Source organism: Anser anser (assembly GCF_964211835.1).
Source record: "Anser anser genome assembly, chromosome: 7".
Classification (NCBI taxonomy): Eukaryota; Metazoa; Chordata; class Aves; order Anseriformes; family Anatidae; genus Anser; species Anser anser.
The window spans coordinates 13,283,737-13,308,576 of NC_139727.1; the positions used below are offsets into that span (position 1 = coordinate 13,283,737).

General features: G+C 40.1%; 1 protein-coding gene across 14 annotated transcripts in view; it reads right to left on the reverse strand.

The window, feature by feature from the left end:
• The window catches only part of ANK3 (ankyrin 3), a 363,472-nt gene that overhangs the window by 124,420 nt on the left and 214,212 nt on the right, over positions 1-24,840 (reverse strand). For all 14 annotated transcript variants that reach the window (XM_083845292.1, XM_083845284.1, XM_083845291.1 and 11 more), the window contains 6 exons: positions 20,301-20,402; positions 19,738-19,836; positions 19,251-19,349; positions 14,560-14,658; positions 10,855-11,040; positions 8,969-9,067 (listed from right to left, as the gene is read on the reverse strand). In XM_083845292.1, the coding sequence (XP_083701418.1) occupies positions 8,969-9,067; positions 10,855-11,040; positions 14,560-14,658; positions 19,251-19,349; positions 19,738-19,836; positions 20,301-20,402 (684 nt within the window). The remainder of the gene's footprint in view (positions 1-8,968; positions 9,068-10,854; positions 11,041-14,559; positions 14,659-19,250; positions 19,350-19,737; positions 19,837-20,300; positions 20,403-24,840) is intronic.

Genomic DNA, 24,840 nt, shown 5'->3' on the forward strand with positions numbered 1-24,840 from the left:
CAAGAGTAAAGGTGGGGGAATATCCATTTTCATGGTCAAAGAGAGGAGTCCTCCTCAAAAGACCTTCGCATTTCAGGTTAGTACTGAAATATCAGGACCTGCTCCCTGTGCAGCTGGTCTCAGCTTCTGGCAGGGGACAAGCTCCCTGGCTGAGAACATGAGGAAATTCTCCAGCATCTAATAGGGACTAACTTCATTCCTTTGCTGGAGAGCTAGCAATCCATCTTTCTTTCATCTGATACACTGTCTTTAAAAAAAGCATATAAATTTAACGTCTTGAGGATCTTGAAACTCTGAATTACATTTGGTTGAAAACAGGCAGCAGGATCACACTAGGAAGAGATAGGTAAGTAAAGGATATGTTCACTTTAGACAGTTTGTTAAGTAAACAAATTTCACACAGCTACTCTGAAATAATGAACTGAACAGGAAGAATCAAAGAAACGAAACCTTACATACCCAGTGAAATATCTGTCCTTATGAATGAACGAGATCAGTTCCCCTTTCCTGGGAAAAGAGCACTGCAGGAGCAGTATTTCCTCACTCTCTAGTTTTCATCACACACTATTAATCTACTCAGACAGTTCATAAAAAGAATTAAGAGACGAAGAAGAAAAAGCATATTTGGCCCTATTCAGCCCTAACAGCTCAGGGAAATATTGTGGGGAAATCAAAGGGAAAAAAGAGAGGGGACAGCTCTCCATCCAGAATTTAAGTTCGGCATTTAGCTATTTGCACTTTTACTGTTAGCAAACAGTATGAAGTAATAATTGTGCATGCTGAGAGTCCTGAACCCTGAACAGAAGAAGGGAAGCATTATGTGAATGCTCACGCAACTGCACACTGAAGTTTAGGGTGAGTAACTCTTCCTTGGTCAAGACTGCGTTTGTTCAAGGCTTAAAGTATCACACCCAGATGCATTACGCTCCTCCCACCTCTCAGCATACATTTGTGACAATTAAGTACAACTGAGATAAAAATAAACCTCAGACATCATCATCATTAATATTTCTGATGACAAAACATAAAGCAAGCAAATTCAAACTCCAGTTGTTTGTACTTGTCACACGAAAACGGAGATTTAAAAAAAAAAAAGCTTAATAATATGCACAGCTTGGGTGTAGGTTATTAAAACTGTGGTATCAGCAAACAATATATCCACCAAATGTAAGGTTCTGAATTCTTCACTAAATCAACAGCGTCTGCTGTCTTTTCAGTCTATTTTTAACTGTTTGATCTATAAATTTCTCCCTTTGTTCTCAAGATAGAATGGTAAATCAGGAAACTTTTGAAGATGTTTTCCTGCTGTAACAAAGCTGAAATGCCTTCAAAAAGTAGCCAGAAAAAGATGCGGTTCAGATCTAGAATGTCTATTGGAGCACTCCTTGCCCTCGATGTTGAAAAATCAAATGCTGGATAATGTCTCATGCAGACCCCTTGACAGCGAGATCTTTGTCATCCAACTTGAGAGTTAACAAATTCTGTAAGGAGTATATAACGTAACTTGTGAGAACAACAACATGAAATTGTAAATAAATGTTTGTAGCGTTCTGAAGCAGCACATGGCCTTTTCTCTCCCCCTTGGCAGATGTCCTGGTGTACACGACTCAAAGTATTCTGAAAGTGTATACAGATCAAAGTATGATGGATTATATGCATGCGTTTTTTTCTATACCTCACAGCATTGTGGACGGCTGTTTTCCCTTTATCTCTACCCATTGTCTGCTGCAGCTGCTACCCTCTTATGAAGGGCCTGTGCCTTCCCTTGGAGTCTCCCAACGTTCAGAAATCTGATGGGTGAAGACTGATCTGCTTTTCTTTTTTGATGGCTTCTGCTCATGGCTGATGAGAGGAGACACTAAGCCCTTTCAACTACATCTCTATCTACAGCTTCATAAGAAAATTCAAAAAACTTCAAGTTATCCTATGCTGGGCAACCTACATTTCCCATCTGAAATGAGATCAACTCCTCTCTGACACATGCCATCATCCATCACAGTTCACCACAGCAGTCCAAATTATTCCTGTTACAAATTAGCAACACAAATGGCTAGGAAGTCAGGAGAAAAAAAAAACAGAAACTTAAAATGGACAGAGTGCAAACACTATGTATCTTGGGGCTTTATTTCAATGCTTTTAGAAAATGAAGAATTCCCCCCTAGATTCTGGTATGATATGCTATCCTACAGACTGCCTTTTACTCGTGTCAGCTGTCAGAGTTTACAAACATAAGGATGCCAATAATAAACAAGAAAAGTAAATATTTCCACTTATAAGTATCATATTGGGCTCTGAAGTGTAACTCTAAATACAAACAAACAACAGGTGAAAGTTTCCTGTTCATGCCTTACATTGTTTTAAATGCTGTTTGCATGGGATAAGCTTGGTAACACAGTGATGAACAGAACAAGAAATCCCCCTGAGGCAATGGTGCTCTACCAGTGACACAATACCCAACTGATTCCCCAGGCACCTCCACCACAGTCAGAAGGGGGAACTGTCCCTCTCGCAGTCCTGCAAGGGCCAGCCACTGGCTATGGATAGTGCAAGCAGTTTGGTTGCTTGGTTGGTTTGAAGGACCTTCTTCATTCCCACACTGCAGCTGTTGCCAGGGGCAGACCACGCAGGGAACTGTGAAGACCCACTGCCAGTCTTGTAGGAAATTGGTATTTCTCCCTGCTACCAGTGAGAGAGCTTACCTCCACTGCTTAGCAATCCTCCCAGACCCCCACCAGAGAATAGTTTTATAAAAAACTCCATTTATTTACCTTCATTTTTTTTTTTAAATACAGTTTCTTACCAAAATGTTCAGATGAAGCTGGAATTTAGTAAGGTTGTCCTCAGTTTTCCCAACTGAGAGCAGACTCAGAATTGACAAAGAGTGCATCAAGAAAATAGAAGCTGAAAGCAGGCAGACTGCTGAAGTGTAAAGTTTGGAAAACCTCTCCACCATTATGAGTCCTTAAGAAAAGAGCTTAACATTGATTGCCATATACTGGAATTGTCATCAACAATCCTGCATGGCTATTATTAGCATTGCCAGTTTGTGTGGGTAGAGAAGGATTGTGCCGTGTATGTGAAGACTGTCATATGTAACCATGCAGCTACAACACATTTTATATGAGAACAATCAGTATTTTCTCCTCCTATATTTTTCTGTAATTCAAAACTGGAGCTAAAACTCAGTACAACCCCTGCAGATAAAAGTATTATGTTCTAGTAGCTGTTACTGGGATCACTGAGAGTTGCACGGGATTTTCAACTATAAAAGAAATTAGACATACAACCACAAACACACAATCAGATGCTCTTCAGGAAACCTTAAGACAGTTCAAAGAATCTTCAGCTTCTTTCTCCTCTATTTACTGTTAATGAATCTTATATTGTGCTAAATTAATTCTTGTGTGTACTTCTCTTTCTTCAGGACTGAGATGTATAAAATGAATCCTGGAAGAAAAGAAGGAAGAACATAACAAGGAACTGTTATGGGAAACTACCACTAGGGAAATAAAAAGATGTTCTTCTCTTATGTTACTGTCACTTACATATTGCCTGCTTTTTTTGACGGGCTAATGGTGTTCTGCTCCTCAGCCTCAGGGTCATCATTAATGCATGCTGTCCTCACACCACCCTCTCAAGATTACCAAATCCTTCCTTTCTGCATGCAAAGCCCACTCCCAGTGGAACTGAGATCTGCTCTAGAGTAAGGAGTGCTGTGAATCTGGGAGGCTCTTCACAGGGCTGGATGCAGACACACGGCACAGTGACTACCTCCCATCTGCTTGGCAAGAAAGATGAGGGTAGAGATCACCTTCACATCGAGAATTACTTTGCTACCTGAATCTTCTGACCTGCTCAAGTATGGAATGGATGTGAGGGTCACAGAAGTTTCTTTCAGTCACTGCCCTGGAAGCTGCAGAGAATGATTTTTTGATTCTTTTCTAGCCATTACACTTCCTCAGAGAGGGGCAGAGCTTGTGAGGCATTTCCTTACCTGGGCTACACAGATATTTCTACTAGAAGACAATCTGAGACAGAAGGATGATACCTGAAGACTCTGCGAACCCCCCAAAGATACTTTTTGCCTAATTACAGTTCTCAGAAAATACAGTTTATTCAAAGCACCTTTCCCGCCTCCCTGGTCTGCACAGCAGCCATGGAGAAACACTTTTTGTGCTTTCTTGTTGCTGACTTCGCACAGGGCAATCTGGCACCACAGCTCCATCACAGCTGGCCATGAAGCACAGCAGATCAAACTGCCTGCCCTCCCTGCACACTGCCCCAGGGATGCACGAGCAAGGCCTGAATGGGAAAGCGCAGGCACTCTGCAGGGATTAGAGCTGATTTAGATAAAAAAAGCTTTCTTGCACCAGATACTGTAGGTGTAACCAGAACTGCTAAGGAAACTGGTTTCTCATTCCTTCCAGTGGCTGTTAGTTGGTTTTAGCATGTACCTCGATGCATCTTTCCAAGTCCTAGATAGCAAAGTGCAAAGCAGTCTACAGCAAATTTGATGGGGGCAGCAGAGAGACAAAAAGAGAACGGAAACCTTCTGTGACCTTCTGTCCTTTATGTCCAGCACAGTCCCCTGCCCTCAGGCTGAAGGAGACCTGATTCCTGGTAAATCAGAGTCAAGCAGATGGCACAAAGCCCCTGTAACTGCATCCAGCTCCAGAAGCAGCAGCTAAGATGGGAGCATGGCAGTTATTACCATGCGTTTGGTCACTGCATGCCACAGCAACAGGTCTCCTGAACCGAAAGCCTGGAACAGCAGAGCCCACTTGGCAGACTGCATTTCTCTATGCTAACCAGTAGATTAGTAGTTCCAGAAGATGGAAAGTAGATATTAAAACCATCAAAACTCTGGGTAACACACCAGATACAGTTTGATTCGAAACTACAAGTGGTTGATATTTGTTCGTAAGGAAATGGTGCAACAAATTGTTGCAATCCTTCAAAGCACAAGTAGTGAGCATACTCACGTTAGCTTTGTTACAAAGGAGACCAACTTCACCCTCAGTTACCCTTTGTTCTATTCCTCCCCTTCTTTAGCCCATATGTGATTATCTCACAGTTAAGCAAGAGGGAAACAAGGCAACGTGATGAAGGAATTTCCTTAGCTTTGAAGAGTTTCAGAGAAGCATAGCCACACACATGCAAGTCTCTTACAGAGAGAGATGATGAACGGATGTAAAATGCCTGCTATGTCCAAGCCAGTGTGTACCCTGCCAGTAATTGTAACAGGTTTACAGTAGATTTTGAGCCCAAGAAGTCAAGCAATTTGGAGTGAGTATTTTTCCTTCACTACAAAGTGGCAAAGACTCAGCCCAATATAGAGATTCTGTTTCATTTGGATCGAGGTTATGAAGAACCTTGGAGCTGCCTCTCTATAAATGGGTGGAAACAGGGGTATCACAAAGCTGATTTTACTGAAGTCATCTCCATCCATCCTGCAGGGAACTTTCCATGTTGTGCCATCTTCCCTGCACTTGCAACAAGGTTGGAGGAGAAAGCACAGGCACAGAAGAGCAAACACAGTTCAGTGGAAGAGCTGACACTAAATCAACTGCTGGTCTGGAAGAGCGCAAACCAGAAGCAGGTACCCTTCCAGCCCTCCCTCCCAGCCATTATGTTCCGCAGGTACATAGGCCAGCAGGTGCTGTCACACCTGCAAGAGCTCCTGGACCTATGCCTATTTTTCTTAGATGCAATGAAAGAAAGGAACAAGGGAGTTTATGACAGCCGAGAGGCAGGCAGGTGTACACTGGCAGGGGTGAGGGGAGCAGCTGCTATTGTGTATCACTGGGGACATCATTTATTTACAATACAGCACCACTGCTCACCTCCTGTACACACACCAGGAGCCATCATCAAGCTCTCATCTTTCCCTGCCTTCATTGCTGGAACCTTTTTCTTCCCTTGGGCCTCTCAGAAACCCACTGAAAACATACCAGCTGAAGAAATCTCTTTTGCCTCCCATCTGACCTCCTGTTTCTTACATCATTTCACCAGCTCCTCTTTTCACCACACTTGCCCTTCCCCTTAAAGCTCAGAGCTCTGCCTTCATCTTACATGTCCCTCTCATTACCTCCATCCCTCTCCACTGACAGTCAGGTGTCTTCGTGTTATCACCTTCCACACAAGTGTACCATTACCATAATCCCCTGCTCTTGTTCAAATCCCTCCCCAGAACTGATAGTTCCCTAAACATTTTAACACGAATTTAGAGATAGAGAAGTGTCAATTTGTATTTATTTAGCGAGAACAAAGGGAGAAGAGTTGGTTGTCAAAAGTCCTTTTGATACCCCCATCCTACAGTTTGCTCTTTGTACTTCTGAAAGAAGAGTACAGACACACCGTATGATTTTATTTGGGTTATATCCCTTCCAGAACTTTGCTTCGTTGCTTGTCTTCCCAGATTGTGAGCAACTCAAACAAGGGGCTTTCCTCCAGGCAAGACATGCTGCACATTGTGGATATTGGTTACACAAATTAAACAATGAGGTGGCAGTGGGCAGGCAGTACCTGCGGGTCCTTTTTAGTATCTGCTGTAGTGCCTCTGCCTGCTGTGCACTCTGGGCAATCAAGGATCAAGTAAGGTCTGTTACCTGGTGCTGATAACGATACTTTACACTCCATTTACATTTGTCTTCATTTCCCTACAAATTCACTGCTCTCCCAGAATCTGACTCATCAGTCTGATAAGCACTGAAGAACTAAATTCAACTCCATTATTACTGTTATTTATGCTACTATTCCTCCCATCAGAGCTGCCTTACCTAAATTTGCAGCCACCATGCAGTAGAGATGTGCTCTGCGGATGCCCCCACCCAGCTACCGCAAGCACAACAAGCTGCTTCGTGCTCTGAGTCACAGCATCAGCCCGCTGCTCTTCAGGCTGATGTCAGTGCATCTGGACCTCCCGGTTCTCTGAGCAGTCTGCCTCTGACGATGACAACTAATGGAGGCAGAACCTGGGATTTCCAAATCTTCAAGAGGAAGTGAGGATGCCCTTATTATTTCGGATCTACTCTCCAACAGTGCTCTTAATCCGAAACAGAGCTGCTGAAGCCCAGGATTTATTATTTTATTGAAATAAGCATATGCAGATGATGCTTAGTGATACTGGTAATAAACACTGCTAATTGCTAATGTAGTAGTTTGGCTAACCCCTCATCTTGCTTCTGAGTGAGAAAGAGTTGTCCCAAACCCATTCACCTTCCTTGCTCCTGTGATTAGCACCTATCAAACACTGAACACCAAAGTTTATGACAGTTTGAAATGACTTAAAATGCTCTAATTTGGTTGGATTAAGGCCTCAGGAGTAAGAGGGAGTAACGTTATCAGTGAAAATCAAGCATGCAGTTAGAAATTTCCCAGAAGCCCTTTACACCCCAAATCTACCTTTAGTTTCTGAATTTCACATGGATCTAACCTCAGACTTTCTTTCATCAGTAACAGAAGATCCATATGAGTGATGCACATATGTGGAAAATAATTTGTGAGAAATATATGAGTAGATCCTTACCTTTGATATGCACCTACCAGCTTCACCCAGTATCTACTAGCATTCCTCTCACCAGCAATATTAAGTGCTAGATCATGCCTTATAATAGCATTTTTTAGCTTTGGGGACTTATCTCCATTAACAAATCATTTAACTACATTCATAGATCTATGTTGAGTGAATAGTGGCCAGCATCTGTACTTTCCACCTGCACTCCTACTTATAGTGAAAAAACATTCTGGGTCAAAACACTGAGGGTGCTTTCCCCAGCATTTCTGTTCCTGGTCTATTACATCCTCCATCAATTCCCCTTATTAACCATGGATGAACACTACCAAAAAATGTTCATTTTTCGTTTAACTCCAAGTCCCATAAATAAAATAATTTCCCCAGTAAATAAACGTGATACTATTTTATCAGTTTTGTGGGTTTGCAATGTTTATCAAACGTTTTGCTTGATATGTTTTTTTTCCAACCTAAATGATTCTATAATTCTATGTAAATATGTTCTTTAACTATAGAAACAGTGAAGTTTTTAGATATACCAATTATCCGAAGTAAAAGAAAACATTACAATTTGCTTTTTGCTACGCGGCAAATGCTTTAAGCAGTAGCACAGTACTTATTCTCATGCAAAAGCAATTAAAACAACACATACTCAAAACCTCTGAAAAGGAGCTGCTGAATTTTCCAGTTCAGTTCTGTCTAATCGCAGATACCATTCCAAGTAATTCCCCTCATAAATACCATCTCCAATACACACTTGATCACCCCAGAACACACACACTTTAATTGAAATGCTGTTCTACACTGGACCGGGAGACACCTGGGAAGCCCACACCATTTCCCTCCTGGCTTCCTCTCCTTTCCATTTATCTGAGGAACTATCCTGTCGCTTCCTGGGCTGTGGTCATGACTTTCAAGCATAGCTTATGGGATCAGGAGAGTTATTTCCCCCACTCTACCGTGACTTCTGCCATACGGCTCAAATCATCGACTCCCATTCATTTCTGTACCTCACTTCATTTTCTACCTGTCTTGTTTCTCAGATCTCCTTTATCGTCTGACACTCGCATACGCAGTGAAGGCACAGCTGCTTTATTCACCACCAACACCTGCCCTCCATGTTCACTGGAAACAACTGCATATTGAGGACAACTCAACAGGGACAGCATTCCTGCCATATGGTAAGGCTACAGGTGGAGGCATTCATCTCACTGAATCTTTGCAACACTATGAAATCAGCAGCTGGTTTTGATTAAAATGGAGGTATTCAAGAGTGAGGACTAGAGCTTAGGTTCAGTTCAGAAGCACAGACACCCTGCTCCATACACCTTAAGGTAACGAGAGCTGTCAGGCCAGGCCTCTTGGCTGCACAATGGGCATTTCTATACCTTGTGGAAAAAGTGTTTCAAAGTAAAGATGAAACAAACTTAAGTGTAACTATGATTTCACTCTTACCCTTGCAGTGAAGTCCACAGCAGCACCCCGATTTAACAGCAGTGTAGCTACATTGATATTTCCATAGTGAGCAGCTATGTGGAGGGGCGTGAACCCACTCTGGAAAAACAAACAAACAAACAATTGATAATTTTTTTATATATATATATCTTTGGTACTCCCAAATTTGTATCACATCACTGACAAAAGCTAGTAATAGGAGTGTGCTGCAAGTCACCATTCCAATTCTGTACTAGTTTTTACTCACTGACAATTATTTACACACTGAGTCTAAATAAAAACATATTGCTCTGCAGAAGGGAAAAAAATAAGCATAACTATTCTAGAAGACCAGAACTAGGACAAAACTTTCAGTTACTTCAGAAAAACAGCAACAAAACATGTGAGTATTAAAGTAATGATCTTTTGTAAGAAAATAGTTTCTAATATAAACATCTACTTGTTATCAGTGTTGTCAGTCTTGCAAGTTAAATCTCTTAGAGATTCTTTGCAGAAGTTCAGATAGAAGTCATTTGATGATACTTGCTTTTTTTTTTTAAAATAAATTCAAAGTAGATGCAAATGAAAACAACATCAAAGACCATTTTAAATGATTAATATAGATTTTTTTTTTCCAAGGGTTAGTACCATAAAGATCAGTCTCCCACTGAGGGCGATCACACTGGGTTATGTTCAGACACCACAAGTTATCAACCTAATTAGAAGATGCCTTACTGATAACACCACTTCAGTGAGTTATTTTCATATTTAAGTAGTTTTACTTCCTTTTAAAATAATGCTAAAACATGCAGCAATTCCATCAGTCCTGCAAAGTATGAAACCTTATGGGAACTAGATGCATTTCTAAATTGTTAGCAAGCCATGCTAGCTGCCACTGCCTTGCTTCGGGAGTTTTGCAGATTTAAAACCACTCTCAGATTGCTCTATTTGCTGACACCATCAAGGTAAGTGTCATGCAGAAGCCTGAAATCAGTCCTGGATGCACAACACGACAGGGTTGTCTGCAGCTCTTGACACATCTGGTAAACATCTACTCCATGAGAATCCCTGAAAACTCCATCTTACGTAATACAGCTCTTTTATGATGGCAATTAATTCCCAAGAATGCTGACTCTCATTTTTAAACCCTAGTTTCAGCTGCAGAAAGCCCTGGTATCTAAACTACAGTCTTCTCTAGCACATGCTACTTTATTTCACCTAAAGCGGGTGTCTATCCTATAAAAGGCAATGCAAAAAGGAGGAAGAAATGATGCAGAAGCACTAAGTCATGGAGGAGTGATGATGCATATATATATTTATATATACCTCTGTTGTTCTATTCACCATCATCTAGGTTAACACATTTGGAAGCAAAGAGGGGGAAAAAATGAACGGTTAGTTCACCACTGGTGATATGGATGCAGAAAGCGTCATGGTTGCTACATGGCACGGCAGCTCGGATGACAGCACAATTGGCACAAAGGAAGCTTGACTGAATGGAAGCTGAATGATCAAGTATTTTGAATGTTAATTGTTACATGTTTATCAGAGTTCTCTAAGTGGCAATTTCACAAACAACTAATCAAATGACTTAACTGGATGACCTCTAAAGCACACCACTACAGTATTGTCTTTCATTTCCAAGTGAACAGCTGTAATAATATATTGTTTATTATTTACCATTTGAAAAGATTTTAAAGGAGAAGTTAACCCTGATTTAAATAAAACTGAGGTGAGGGAGAAAGAGGCAAGGGAAGCAAAGTAAATATTATTTTTAGTTACACACTATAGGAGAAATTTACACGTAACTCATAAGCAAAGTACCTCACTAAGAGAGATCTTCACTGGACGTAATACATGTGGTCAGCACTTAACAGCAACAAAAGTTGTTTCTTTTTACAACTGACCTTTGACTCCACATCAGCATTGTGGTCATTCTGCAGGAGCAAAGCTGCTGCCTTCGTATCATCCTTCCGAGCGGCGATGTGAAGAGCAGGAAGACGGACTTTTCCCTTCGTATCATTTTCAAGCAACAGCGAAACCACCTGGTCATGACCTTGCTGCAAAGCTACTGCCAAAGGTGTGAAACCATCCTGCAACATACAATGGGGACTCTCAACACCTATCCTGAACTTTGCAGGGGATGGAAATTGGAAGGGAAGAAATCTCAGCATTAGTGAGAGTAAAATTACAAGACACAAGCAAGCAAAACTGACTAGGACTTGGAAAAAAGCATGGAATTATTCATTATCATTTAATACATTTTATTATATACATAAGTATATGTGGCGATGATGTCTCCAAGACAAATTATCATCCTTCTTCCGCAAACCTACAGGTTATAGCATCCATTTATTTTTATTTTATTTTTAAATTTCATCTCTATCCTCTTAAATATCTAAATGTGGCAATTAAAACATAAATATATGCTTTTTTAAACATATATATATATTTTTAAATTATCAATATATTTATCTGTTAATAATACATTTCAATAACACTTGAAAAGGAATTCCACTTTCTCCCACGAAACCAGTTGTTTTACTACAACACCAAAGAGCACATTTCCACTTATGAAAATATAGATGTGACATACAATCCACTTATAAACAGAAATTATTTCCTTTCAGACTAGTAAATAGCCAACCAAAGAAATCTGGAATCAGAGACCTGAAAAATAGAATTTTTGTTTAAAAGATTTTAGAGTGGATTCCTCAAACACAGGAAAAATACAGTCTGAGATGATTTAATAATTTTATTTTTATGGATTTTTAGAAAACTGAAAAATGAAAGAGTTGTTATTTAGATTCCCCAACATTTAAGTAGCATTCCAACCCAGAAAAACACACAGATTTGCCCAAGATAATACCCATAAACCCCTCAAAAACCACAAATGCAAATTACTCTACTTGGGATATTTATTTCACTATTACTTGTGATTCTTGATTAATATGTCTGAAGTTTATATTAGCAAACTTTGTTACAGTCTGGTTGGCAAACACATTCTGTGACTTTTTAACCACTTCTGTCATGTTGAATCTGTATGTCTAAGTGTGAAACAGAAGTGCAGCAATGACATAGAAGAATGCAGGTCCCTACCACGTCAAAAGTGCGGAGTTAAAATGTTAACTTTTGGGGAAACTGCATTTTAAGAGCAGAAGGGAGTTCTGGGAAAAAAAAAAAAAAAGGCATTTTTGCAAAATTTTGGAGGAAAAAAACAGATGGAAAATATCACTAAAATTCCTCGAATACTAACAAGGTTTTTTTGCACCCCCTTTTTTTTGGGCGGGGTGGGGGCGGCAGGGAGTTATCTTTCCTTTTTTGTTTTTTTTTGTTTTTCTTTCCTCTTTTTTACATGCTGCACAGCTCTGGAGGCCAAAAAAACATCATGAGCACCGCAAAGAGGGCTCCAGAAATATAGCTACACTGTACCTGCACAAATGGATGCTCTTGCCTGGAGGAACCCTGATTGAGACAGCACATGCCTTGGTGACCTGGAGGCACCCGCTTCCCTCTCTATTTATACAGCCAACAGCTGCAGCACAGTCAGTGCTTCATGACGACAAGCTACCAACATCATCTTTTCTTATCAGGCTTTCTCTTCTGATAAAAATGAGAAAAAAAATCTCATGAGAAAATAAAAGTCCTAGGAATTCATTTTCTCCTTTCCTTAGGGAAAAGGGAGTGGACAAAGGGGAGCACTTCATTTCAACACCAGAACAGCTGCCATCTTCTATACTCCAGTTTCCTAACTCTGATGAGAGCTGCCCGTGGCTTTAGTTTATGCAGGGATCCCTGTGCCATGGCCAATCAAACTGTGACCAAGAATATTAGCAATGACAAAAATGCATTTCCACCACATGCTATCTGAAGATGCCAACCTACAAAAAGCAATTGCAAGTATCTTAACGTCAAGTACTATAATTAGTAAATGTACCTTAAAATATAAAGTAAAGCCCACCCTTGGAAAAAAATAATTAATTTAAAAATAAAAACAATTTAAAGAAAACAGGTGGTTCTATTTTTTTTATTTAAACACCTTTGTTATAGAGTTATTATTAGTGAATAGTTAGCTACGTATTAATTGTTTAATAAGGAAGGCTTTTGAACTTAAATTGACAGAGATCAATAATCTTTGTATTAAAGGTTTGACCAAGAGAAAATAATAAAGCACCTATAAGCAACTACCACAAACAAGTAGGGCAATAAAGGCAACACTGCTTTGTAGTCTGTTATCTTCAAAGGAATTCTCCAAGGATAAAATTAGATCACGCCTTATCAGGCTGAGTTGGAGAAAAGCTCAGCCTAGACTGACACACAAAAAGCTCATGGGTAAAAATACCTAACAATCAGAACCAAGTACCTGTGCACAACTGTATATATCTATTTTTAGAAAATCATATAGTGGCTAGGATATTTTCAAAAGTCAGAATCTGCTGTAGGTCTCTGGGTGTCTAATGACTTCACTGTTTCTAAGAGAAATTAGTTTTCTGAAAGCTGTATTTTTCAATTAATGTTCTACATTTAAAATACTTTGTTTTATTATTTCTTGGCTTTCGTGTCTTTGAGCTTTTCCAGGAAGTACTCTCTGATGCACATCGCTAGTTGTAAGAAAAGATTAGTGATTTTGAAAACTTTATTTTGATCCATGATTTATTGCTATAATACTGTCTTCAAAAGAGATGAAATTTTCCATACATGTATCAGTGTATAGTGATGCAATGAAGCGATTTTGCACTTTGTATTTTGCAAGAAGTGTGACCTTCTCAAATTAGCATTATTTCCTTTGTGATTTAAGTTCAGATAGAGCAATCAGATGTCAGTAAAAGGTTAGAGCAAATACTGAAATACTTCTTTTTGTTTTTAAACCAGATTAAATTCAGTACATTTAGGTACTATTTAAGACTAAATTTAAGCCTATTACTGTTTGCTATTCTTATAATCACCGGTATTTTTTTTCCTTCCAAGTTGCCTTACTTGAGTTAGAATTACTTTTTAAATTAAGAAATAAAAACTTTTTTTCTTTTTTTTTTTTTTTTTGTAGAAAGATCACAGAACACCCTTCAAGGACAGATCTTCTGTCATGCTGTCAGCTTGAAATTATCACTGCAAGACCAGACAGGATAATTGAATGCTGCAGAGAGGGTATCAACATGGTAATAAATATAGTTCAGAAAATACTCCAAGCGCTAAGTAACCCTGGGTTTTTACTGGTATCCCAGAGCTGGCTTCAAAGCATAGATGAACACTTCTCGCTTTATGATTGCCCCCTACATCACTCAGTACTTTTAACAAAGTGTGGAGAATTTTTGTATCATGCACACAGCTTCCCTTTTTGAGTACATAACCTGAAAGATTACCAGTAATGACTAAGAGCACACCTATTTTTAGAACTGTTTCTAGTTAGAGTCATTTTTTATTTTAGAAACGGCAAGAGAAGGTTTAAAAATCTTTAAAAGCCAGTAACTCGATATTCATTAGCACACTTCGCAAAGAGAATTTTTACTGCTCTTTGATTTTGTATTTAAAAGACAAGTTTGGTATCAGCTGGCAAGGATCACTGCTGAAGCACATTTTGTTTTGTTCATGAACTGTAAAACTCAAACTTTTACCTCTGTGGCAAGGCTTTGACTGGCACCATTGTCAAGAAGAAACTTAACAACCTCCAGGTGGTTTTCTTGGGCTGCCATATACAGTGGAGTGAAACCATTCTGAAATAGGAAAACAAGAGTGTAAACACAAACATTTTAAACATACCAAAAATCTGCCAAACTGGTAGATTAGCAGGAAAACAAGTAAATTGCATGCTCACATACAGGTTAGTGGCATGATCACTACTGATTTAACTGAAGATAGGAGAAGGGTACTGTTATTTTAAAAGACGCAATGGAATCTTTCAGCTGCTCAGATACAATTACCACAGCTACGCAAGAGTACTTCCTTTTACATCTAATGTGAAGTCAAACTAAAAAACAGCTTGAACAAACCATTTGGAAGAGAGAAACTCCGATCCTTGGTAAATACAGCGGCAGCAATGGAAATGCAAAATGAGACATGCAAATACAAGGCAAGTCTGTAGCAACAGCAAGGACAATGACTCTTCAGAATACTTTCCAGTTTTTTTAATCTCTTCTCCATTACCTTTGACTTCTCATACACTTCTGCCTCCAACTTACAGCTTCTGTCTCCTCAAAAAGCTGCCTTTAGTGCACAGCCTGCTTTAAGTCACTGAGCTACTTCCTATTTCAGGCACCAGGAGATCCCAACGACAGCTGGTTCTCAGTAGTTTGATAGAGTTTTATCACTGTTTCTGACCACATTAGAGCATTTCTCCAACTATGCTTAAGTGAGTGACTTTAGACAATGCATTACAAGTATTAGAAACTGAAGAGCTTTATTCATTCTTTGGCAATTGCTTTCCACTTACTGTCAATGTTTTTGTTTTTCCCTTAACTGTATACTGGCCGCAGCCTTTCAGGAATTGGATTTTTGGGTTTTAACATTACAGCATTGTATTTTTCTCTATTGTTCTACACAGTTCTGAAATTCATGACTCACAAAACCAAAACAGCAAAATGAAATCATGAAATGTGTCCTGGGTTCAAGGTACTTCTAAAGAAATTCATGAAAGTTGCTGATTTGCACCTGAAATTGCTTGGTCTTCCTGCAGCACTGCATTCCCCACAGTGCAACAGTCATCATCATGTGGATAAACACACTTTACAGTAACAACTTAAAACATTCATATTATATTGACTGAACTGTTTGGTACTGCTGAAACAACCAAAAACAATCCCTTTCTCCTCTGATTTATCAAGTCCAAACACTAGAGAAAGGCTGAAACACAGTTAAGACAGGCAAAGATGGATTTTGAGTGACATGAAAACTTCTCATCCCAGTCTGAAAGTGTCAATGAAGTAAACAGAATAAAACAAAGAGGTAAGGGGTAGTTAAAAACAATGGGTAAAACAGAAGAGGTATTTCATCTGGCTTAAGTAACAGAGAAGTTCAGGAAGTGCTTCCATATGACCGGGTTTGGCTGAGATGGTGTCAGCACTCTCAGGTCTGCAACACGGCCAGGGCAGACATTTCGGCAGAGTGAAAGGAGCAGGGGAAGCAGCTCTTACAGCTGCAACTCTTACAAAGGACTCTGACCTAGCTTCTGCAGGAAACTAATAGAGCCAAACAGAGATGAGCTGTAACAACTCTGGCCATGTATTTGCATCAAAGACATGAACATCCTGAATTCTGGAGAGATGAAGGCAAATTGTAGTCTAAGACTTGCAGCAGTGAATTATGTCTGAGTTATAGTAGCCACAGTAAAAACAGCTGAGAGACATCTGACTGTCACAGCAATGGGGCAGAGCTGCATGGCACACATCCAACCCAGAGCACACAGGAGAGCGCAGGTGACCTGGGGCCAAGCACGCAGGCTTCACTGGCAGCAGAAACAAATAGGAGTTCAGAAAAAAAGACAGTTGGACAAATGGCGTGAACTGGACATTTGATCCAAGAAGAATTTTACAATCACCAAGACACTGAGCAGCTGTGAAGCCACATGTTTACAAGGCTTACACAGGCTGCAAGGTCTGTGGCTGTTCCGGTATTTGAGTAATTTGGTGTCTATTTAGTAAAGCACAGCTACAAGCCTAAGGTGGGCACCGAAGTCCTTCCAGAGTCCAAGCAATGTGTTAATATACTCTCCAGAAACAAGGCCTAACAGTTTAGCTACTGTACAGTTAAAATTCTGTTTAATGAATACGAAAGAACCCAGAAAGTGCTTGCTGAGGACTCTAATATGCCACATTACAGGTTATTTTTATAGTGAACAACAGTGTCTGGCATTTTTCCCTATTGTTTCATGGCACACTCAATATCTATTTACTAACTCAGCTGGAAACTAAGATTAATTTTTTTTTTAAGTTTTAAACATTTGTATTTAGAAAGCAAGCAGGAAATGATTCCTAATTATTAGTTTTGGAAAATAATTAATAGGTGAAATTTCTCAGAACCAAGTATTATTATAGCATCTGGAGGCAGAGCAGAACCTTTTCTCCTAAGCTAAAGTTATTGCACAGTACTCATCATCTTTCCCCCCATACTGTGCTTTTTCATCCCTCTCAAAATAAGAGGCTGAAATTGCCAGACAGTCAACAAGCCCTAAGAAGTGGTACAAAATTCACACTTTTTTTTTTTTTTTTTAAGGACAGGAAGATTTGGTTAAAAAAGGTCTAACATTACTATTGCTAGTGCTATCAGGAAGGTAGAACTGTTATCTTCAAGGGAAGACGAAACAAAGCCCAACTCACACAAAACAGGGTCAGCATCAAAAAGAAATAAACAACCAAAACCTCTGGGTGGTCTCTCTGTGGGTAAGCCAAACTCAACAGAAAGTTATTATAAGCTTTAGAAAGGCTCAAGTGATGCAGAGCCACAGACAAAGCTGGTGCGGGGCAGTTTGTTAACAGGGTGCTCCAGGGACAACAAAGATCTCCCCAGGAAGACTGATCTCAGGTGGAATCACTCCCAGGTACTGGTGTGAAATGGCCAATATAAATGTCTCTCAAGCAAACACATCACTGGCCTTCAAATGGAGGAGGGAAATCTTTTATTCTCACATGCTAGCAGAATTAGGGTAATGTGGCCAAACCTCAGGGTATATGGACAATGCAGTTATGTAAGGTGTTTACAATCTCAAATTATTTTTAGTTTCAGGGCTGAATACAAAAGTTCTGCGCCACAAGAAGAGACAATCCTTTCATAGCCATCCTACTTCAACAGGAAAACCACTGGAAATGTTTCTGCTTTGTTTTACTTTCTAAAAGTCACAATTTAAATTGAAACTATTTTTCTTCTCTTCAAATTCTGTAGAGCCTGAAACCAAATATTACTGTATCTAGCTAGTATAAAGGAGCGAGAAAGTGGAACCAAGTAGCCTGTTTCCTTTGTCTGGGTGAGAGAAACATGAAATACAGATCACAAATAACTAATATGCTTGAAATATTCTCTTAAATTTTTGTTTGTGTTATCTGAGAGACATTAAGAACGTTTCTTTAAAATGTACTACACAACATTTTTACTGTTCATTTTTAAATTTTCTTTGTAAAAAAATAGCGTCTATCATGCCCACATCTTTATAGTGCAGAATAATGGCAATACTGGGCCAGATAAGGCCACCTCCTAATCCGATCCCCCTTCTCTGACACTGCCTGCGTGCCAGCCCCTGAGCAGCAAGAACAGAAACAGGGCAGGCACCCAAGGACACCTCCTGTGACAGAGCCACCCAGCTTCCAGCTGGCTGTGGTTTATGCATGTTTTGAACCAGCATTTTCCTCTGTTTCATTCTGCTGCTCTGAACACCAACACTGTTTTCCCTCTTTTCAAATTTTCTATAATTGACCTAAATGTTCACTCAAAGGACTTCACAAAACTTAAAAGCTCTGCATATGCTTACAGTATCTCTTCATACACGGAAAGGAGAAGGGCTCAGTGAAGCCTGAGACACTGGATTATGTGAAACAAGATCCCTCTCATTTGAGTAAATTCTCTTCCACTGTGGTTTTATCAGTATCTCCTCTGACTCTGTAACAATTAGCAGCTCATAGGACACTGGAGGGCAGATCTAAGGCTGAAGGGTAAATGCTTTTCTGTGCTGCCTATTACAGAACGACTTCAAGTAACCTGCAAACACCCCTGGACATGGATGTGCTTTTTTCATCTCCAGGGGTGTGTCTGTGTGGCTCCCAGACAGCTTAAAATGGAGATATTATTTCTATGCTTTTTCTGCTGGTGAATTAGGTGAGCAACTCAGAGTTAATCCCACCTCATGGTTGACATACCATGTGGGAAAAGACCTAAACACAATTTGGGATTTCACTGTGTCTGCAGGGGAAAACAAGACTTGATGTCTCCATAATGCTTCTCACAGCTGACGACCTGGTGAGGGGTAGAGCAGAAGAGCTGGAAGCATTTGAAGTTTTAATTGTATGTTGAGTTACAAGGTGGGAGTGAACTCAGCACTACACTCAATAAAATGTCTGGTTCAGTAATAAAACAGCAGCTGTGTGTTTAAACTTTGTCCTTGCACCTGTCATCCTTTATCTGCATTGTGTGGAACAGCCAGAAAAGGATGTTTTTTGATTTTTTCAGGATTGTATTAATCTTACTGAATATATCAAATACATTCAAGGACCAGCATTAATACTATGACTCTACCAAACAAACCTAACAACACTGTAAGGGGAGAAGGATTTTCATGTCAGCAATGTTTTTGATAGACCAAGACCCAGAAATACTACTTTACCTGAGACTGTGCATTGACATTGGCCCGATTTGTAACCAACACTTTGACTACTTCTGCTTGCCCAGCGAGGGATGCTATGTGCAATGCTGTGTTTCCTTTCTGAAATGAGAGAGTGATATTTGAAAAGAGTACAAAATTTGAAAACATGACAATGCTTTCAAGAACATGGTCCAGTCTAATATATACAGTATTTCTTTGGATAAAATACTCTTACTGAATATTTCCAATGACTAAGTTAATTCTAGAAGATACAGAAACCTACACATGGAGACCTAAACAGAAATGTACAATTTGTTGAGTAAATTGCATCCCTAATAATCTGTGACACTTACTATAATCTAAAATGTTTCTATAAGGATCCTTGAGACCGTTTCACCAGTGGGAAATGGGCAGTTAGTGCTACAGTAATGTCTGTAATCAGTTGGCCAACACCTTGCACCCATGGCATAAGCGTGAACAAGAGAACAATTAGATAGGCCTGACTAACCTTTGTCGCTGCATCCACGCTGGCACCTCGCTGTATCAGTTCAGAGACAACTTCTACGTGCCCTTCTTTGGAAGCGAGATGGAGAGCATTCAACCCATTCTATTTAAAAATATAAGGGAAAAAAAGAAAATGAAACACAAAAGACTGAACCAGGTTTTCCGTTGCACCAAACACCACATCAGGAGATGAAAGATTACATCCCAGTGAGAGGGCTGTTTCCAAAAACTATTATTATGTGAACTTTACAACTAGATAGCAATGACAGAGTATGAACTAAGTCAGGACATGCTAGTTCTGGGGTCTCAAGTTCCGAATGCTGTCCCATGACCTGATGTAAAACAAATGAAATGAAAGAATGTTAAAGAGCACAACATTCGGTAAGTGGAATTGAAATGATGTCTTGGTAAGGTGTAAAAACAAAAGTTTCACTTGGGTAAGATACGTAAACTTGGCTCATCAAAAACAAACATAAGCTATCGCTGACATGAAGCGCAAATATATAAACAGATGCGAGAAAGAGGGAGAGAGCATATCAAGCAAATTTCATGAAAGTATTTTTCAACCTGATTAGAAATGTTGATGTCCACTCCACTTTTTAAGTAGTCAAGAGCCTTTTCCAAGTTGCCAGCTCGAGCAGCTCTCAAGTAACTTGCATTCGTGTCAGACTAGAAGAAAGAAGGAAAAATTCTGTTAGAAATTACAGCACCATATAGAAATATATTCCCTTGACAAAGAAGTTACTTACGACACAATGTATTGTGCACACATTTAACTAGACAGGGAAGGATTTCAAACTGAGTTATCAAATATGGGTCAAATCCTGCCCTCCTTGCTTATGCAAACTCCCTGTGGTGTAAACAGGCTTTCCACCTGACTAGGCAGCACCACGTCTGACTTCAGATATAAACGTCAATTATGCAGCACTGTCTAACACACAAGTCTAGTAGCCAGGGACACATCTGGTACTCAGCAAGGAAGACAAACATGGTGAGACTCAGGATAGGACTCCATGGAAACCATTCTGCTCTTTCCAACAGAGCTGCATCATCTTCAACATCCAAGCTGAACAGACTGGACCAGTACTATGAGATCTTACATGACAGATTAAAAAGCAAAATACTCTGTGTTGAAAGGCTGGACTACCTGAATGAAAACCATGATTCTATGAGATAAGGCATTTTACAATCTAGTGACTTGATAATGTTTTATTTTCCCCATTCTCCCTCACTTTATGGCACATTTTATTTACGATATTTGTCCACATTTCAGTGAAGTAATCGGAAATCCCTAGGTACAATGCCATTATCTCTTCACTGCATATTATTATTTTTTTCAGATCTTCTTTTCAAGATGGCTTTCAAATTTGCTTTATTATGACCTCAGCTTGAATGTCAGGATGGCAGAAAGGATGGTTAAGTCATGAAAGAGATCACTGAAAAGTAATTCCCATCCCCAGAGGGTTTTAACAATGAGTTATGCAAATAATCACAAAGAATGGTTTAGATAATGCTGATCCTGCCTTGGAGCAAGTGGAATGAACGGTGTTAGCTTTCAAGAGGGACAAAATCATATAATCTTTGATTTTATCTGTACCAGAGCTTCCCCTGCCATCTTGGGAAGTCAACGCATCTTTTTGTGCCTGAGAGGAACTGTCACGTTTTTTCTCAGTATCATTTCATCACAGGCTTCCATTGCTGCAGCTTTAAATGCTCTAAGATCCTGTACGGCTCCAAAAGAATGCAGTGATTACCTTTAGCGGAACAAAATAAAGGCAGTAACTGCTGAAATATAAAACATCCTGGCACCAATACTCAGTTACTTATCCAGCACTTAACTGATTTTTTTCATTCCGCATTTTCTAGATTTGCTATAGACTTTTCTCCTCTCCTGTCAATGCAGCTGCTGCAAACTGGATGTTCTGTTCAAGCACTGCCTCCAAGCCCATCTGAAGTAACTTTCTCATGCAGGATGAAGCAATCCTGGGCATAATGACAGCAGAACAGCAAGCTGCATGAAGACGGCTTTCCTGCTTGCACAGGGACAAGCTACAAGGCTCTTTCACTAGTACTTTCAATATGAGAAGCTCTCTCTTTAAAGGACAGAACCACTACTTACAGACTCTTCATTTTCTTCTAAGTTCTGTCCACACAGCATTATACTTTTGATGTTTAATCACTAATGTACGATCTTCTCTGCTCTTAATTTTTATTTTCCAAGCACACCATGCTGATCATTACAATTGAATACAAATCAATTTCTGTGATATGCTTCCAAAAAAACAGTCCTCAAATACCAATGTTCAGTTCGGCTCTATCCAAAGCAAGGTGCTACTACACGTACAAGGTGCTGCACGGTGAGAACTGTAAAGAATATGGGGAAAAATAGCTGCCTGGAGAGACACAGTAGAACAATGGCATTTGGAAGATCATCTGAACTGTGCAATGCAGATTATTACAGGAGACAGGCCATTTTCTCAGTGCTTAGCAACAGCAGTCACTGGGGTAAAAAACAGGTCAGCACTTTATCAGCATTACCAAAGGTATGAGGAAGGGCTTAATAGACCAGGAGCCTTTTTTGTCACAGCGCAATGGCATGTCTGTTTGGCACAGTCAGCAGGTGGACGATAATTAACATCAGCTGTTTACAGCTGCTTCTGGGTGGGGAAGCGATGCACCAGACAAGCTTGCTATGAAAAATCAGTTCCAGCTAGTCACATTAATTCCTGCCAGACAAGAAACATGCTGGTACTCAGAAACATTTGAACCTTTCTATCTGCTCAAGCGAAATGCAGGGAAATGGAAAAAAAAAAAGGAGGAAGAAGGAATGATAAATGGCTAATATTCACATTAATGGCAAACTGCTGTCTCACTGCAGAGGAAAGCAGTGCTGGTGTCTTTTAAGGACTTCTCCTGGAAGCACTTGTTCTATAAAGAGGGAGGACAAAGGTTAGGTCACACTCCCAGCGTGGGGATGTATAAAAATGTTGCAAATCAAGCCAGCTCAGGTGCTGCTAAGTGATGCACCGATCTATTCCTGAAAGCCCTCAAGCCAAGAGAATGCCTCCCTTTGCCAGTCACCACTGAGAACTCGCTTGTTTTGCTCAAATTACCAGCAACAGCCCTGCCAGCAGCAGCCAGGGGAGGCAGGCTGGGGGGGACAGAGCCACGCTCACCAGCTCTCACTGTGCAAACCAGGAGAAACAGTGCAGACGTGCAGAGGCACTGCAGAAAGCACCTGGAAGCACCCAGAGAAATTGCCACTCAGAACACGTTGGGGATAACAAAAACTCTCCTACGCTTCAGGTGGTCTGAGCTGGCACTCCCAGCTTCCACACTAATGGCTTCCAGTTGCTTGAATGTGATGGAGCTCGTGTGAAACTGCACGAGCTGCATTCACAGCCAGGGTGTAACACATCCCTACGTACTGAGAAAGGCAATAGCAATGCTGTTCTAGCTACAAGTGCAGGGCACAGCACTGCATGGGCTGCTGCAGGGAAAGTTAACTCCATCCCAGCCAGACCCAGTACACTAACCTTGGCCAAAGCTCCCAAGTCCTCAGACTGAGTTAAAATTCACCCTTTCTAGGGCACCAACCACAGAAATTTTGAGGAGACAACAAATTGAGGTTGTACAATTGTGCAGAAAGTTCACTAGGGCTTCTGGGATTCTCTCCATCCATTATGGTCTCTGCCATAAGCAGAAACATGCAGTAACATCAGACAGAAAAGTGAGGCAGCATCTTCGGAAACCAAAATCAGTTTAAGCCTCTCTAAAAGCAGCACTGCCAGCTTCCAGTTTCCCTACGACTAAGACATTATTTCAGACCTACTCCAATGGAGAAGAGTCTTACAAGCTTTTTCTATCTTACAAAATGACTTGAATACTCTTGTTTTTAAGGCATTCCATTTCCAAAAACCAGGAGAACTAACAAACCATATGCAACTTTTACAAAAGCTAAGCACAGAGGTCAATCACCTCCTTTTCCAATTAAATAAGCAAATGCACAAAAACAGTTTTAACGAGGAAAATACTGTTCAGCGACTGCAATCAAGAACTCATGGGGACAAGCTCCACAGCACCTGGAGCAACCTTTCAAAGACGACAAAAAGATTTTGCATTCCAGAATAACGGGCAGCAGCCAACTTCCCACCTGAACAAGGCGGGCGAAATCAGAAGGTGAAATTCCACTTAAATATGGGTTACCCTGCAGTGCTAATGGCACTCTCCCACCTTCTATGATTTGCATGCTGAGTGCGGTATTACAATAATACGGTTTAAGCTCCTAATTTGCTCTAAGTCTTGGGACTTGCAAGTGGTATCTACTGTTGCTTGTGGACTGGAGAAACATATTTTACAGTTTACGGTCACTTCTCAGTTTTATATTCCACCATCATTTCAGCCAAACCCACTGAATTTCCAGAACACAGCCATATACAGAAAAGTTTCAAATAGAACAAGATGCAAAACCACCAAAATAAATCAGCTACAACTGACGCAAATCAATTAAATCCCATCCTTCCCCAAACCCAGGGCAAATAAGCCCATCCCAGAAAATGGCAGTGAGACCAGTAGATGTGAACTTTGCTGTCTAAGCTGTTTGATTATTATAGCTGATCAGAAATCATCCATCTGGATTTCTAATGAAAAAAAACATTTTTACACAAAATCTATTTCTAGTATTATCATAATATTTTTATTTTGCACTGGGACAGTAAGAAAATACATGCACTAGACTTCTCTGAGTCATCCTGTGTTGAACTACTTTATTCAATAAAAGGGCAATATTGTATTTTGACAGTCCACAGCTGAACTGCAGAGCTGCTACGTACAGTTCAGAAGCCTCACGTGCCTTTTCTGCCCCTGTGGCAGTAGAGCTCACATGGCGTTTGGGAGTTTCAAGTCACAGGGATACTTCAGTGACTCGTGGTGACACAGTTCAACAGTGAGAACCAGCCGACAGAGGCAAACAAGGGTACGAGGCAACAGAACTACCACTTCCATGATTCACAGACCAGGACAGAAACTTAAAAAAAAAAAAAAAAAAGAGAGAGAGAGAGAAATTGATCAAAAAACATCAAACCATAACACTCACATTTCTGGGCCT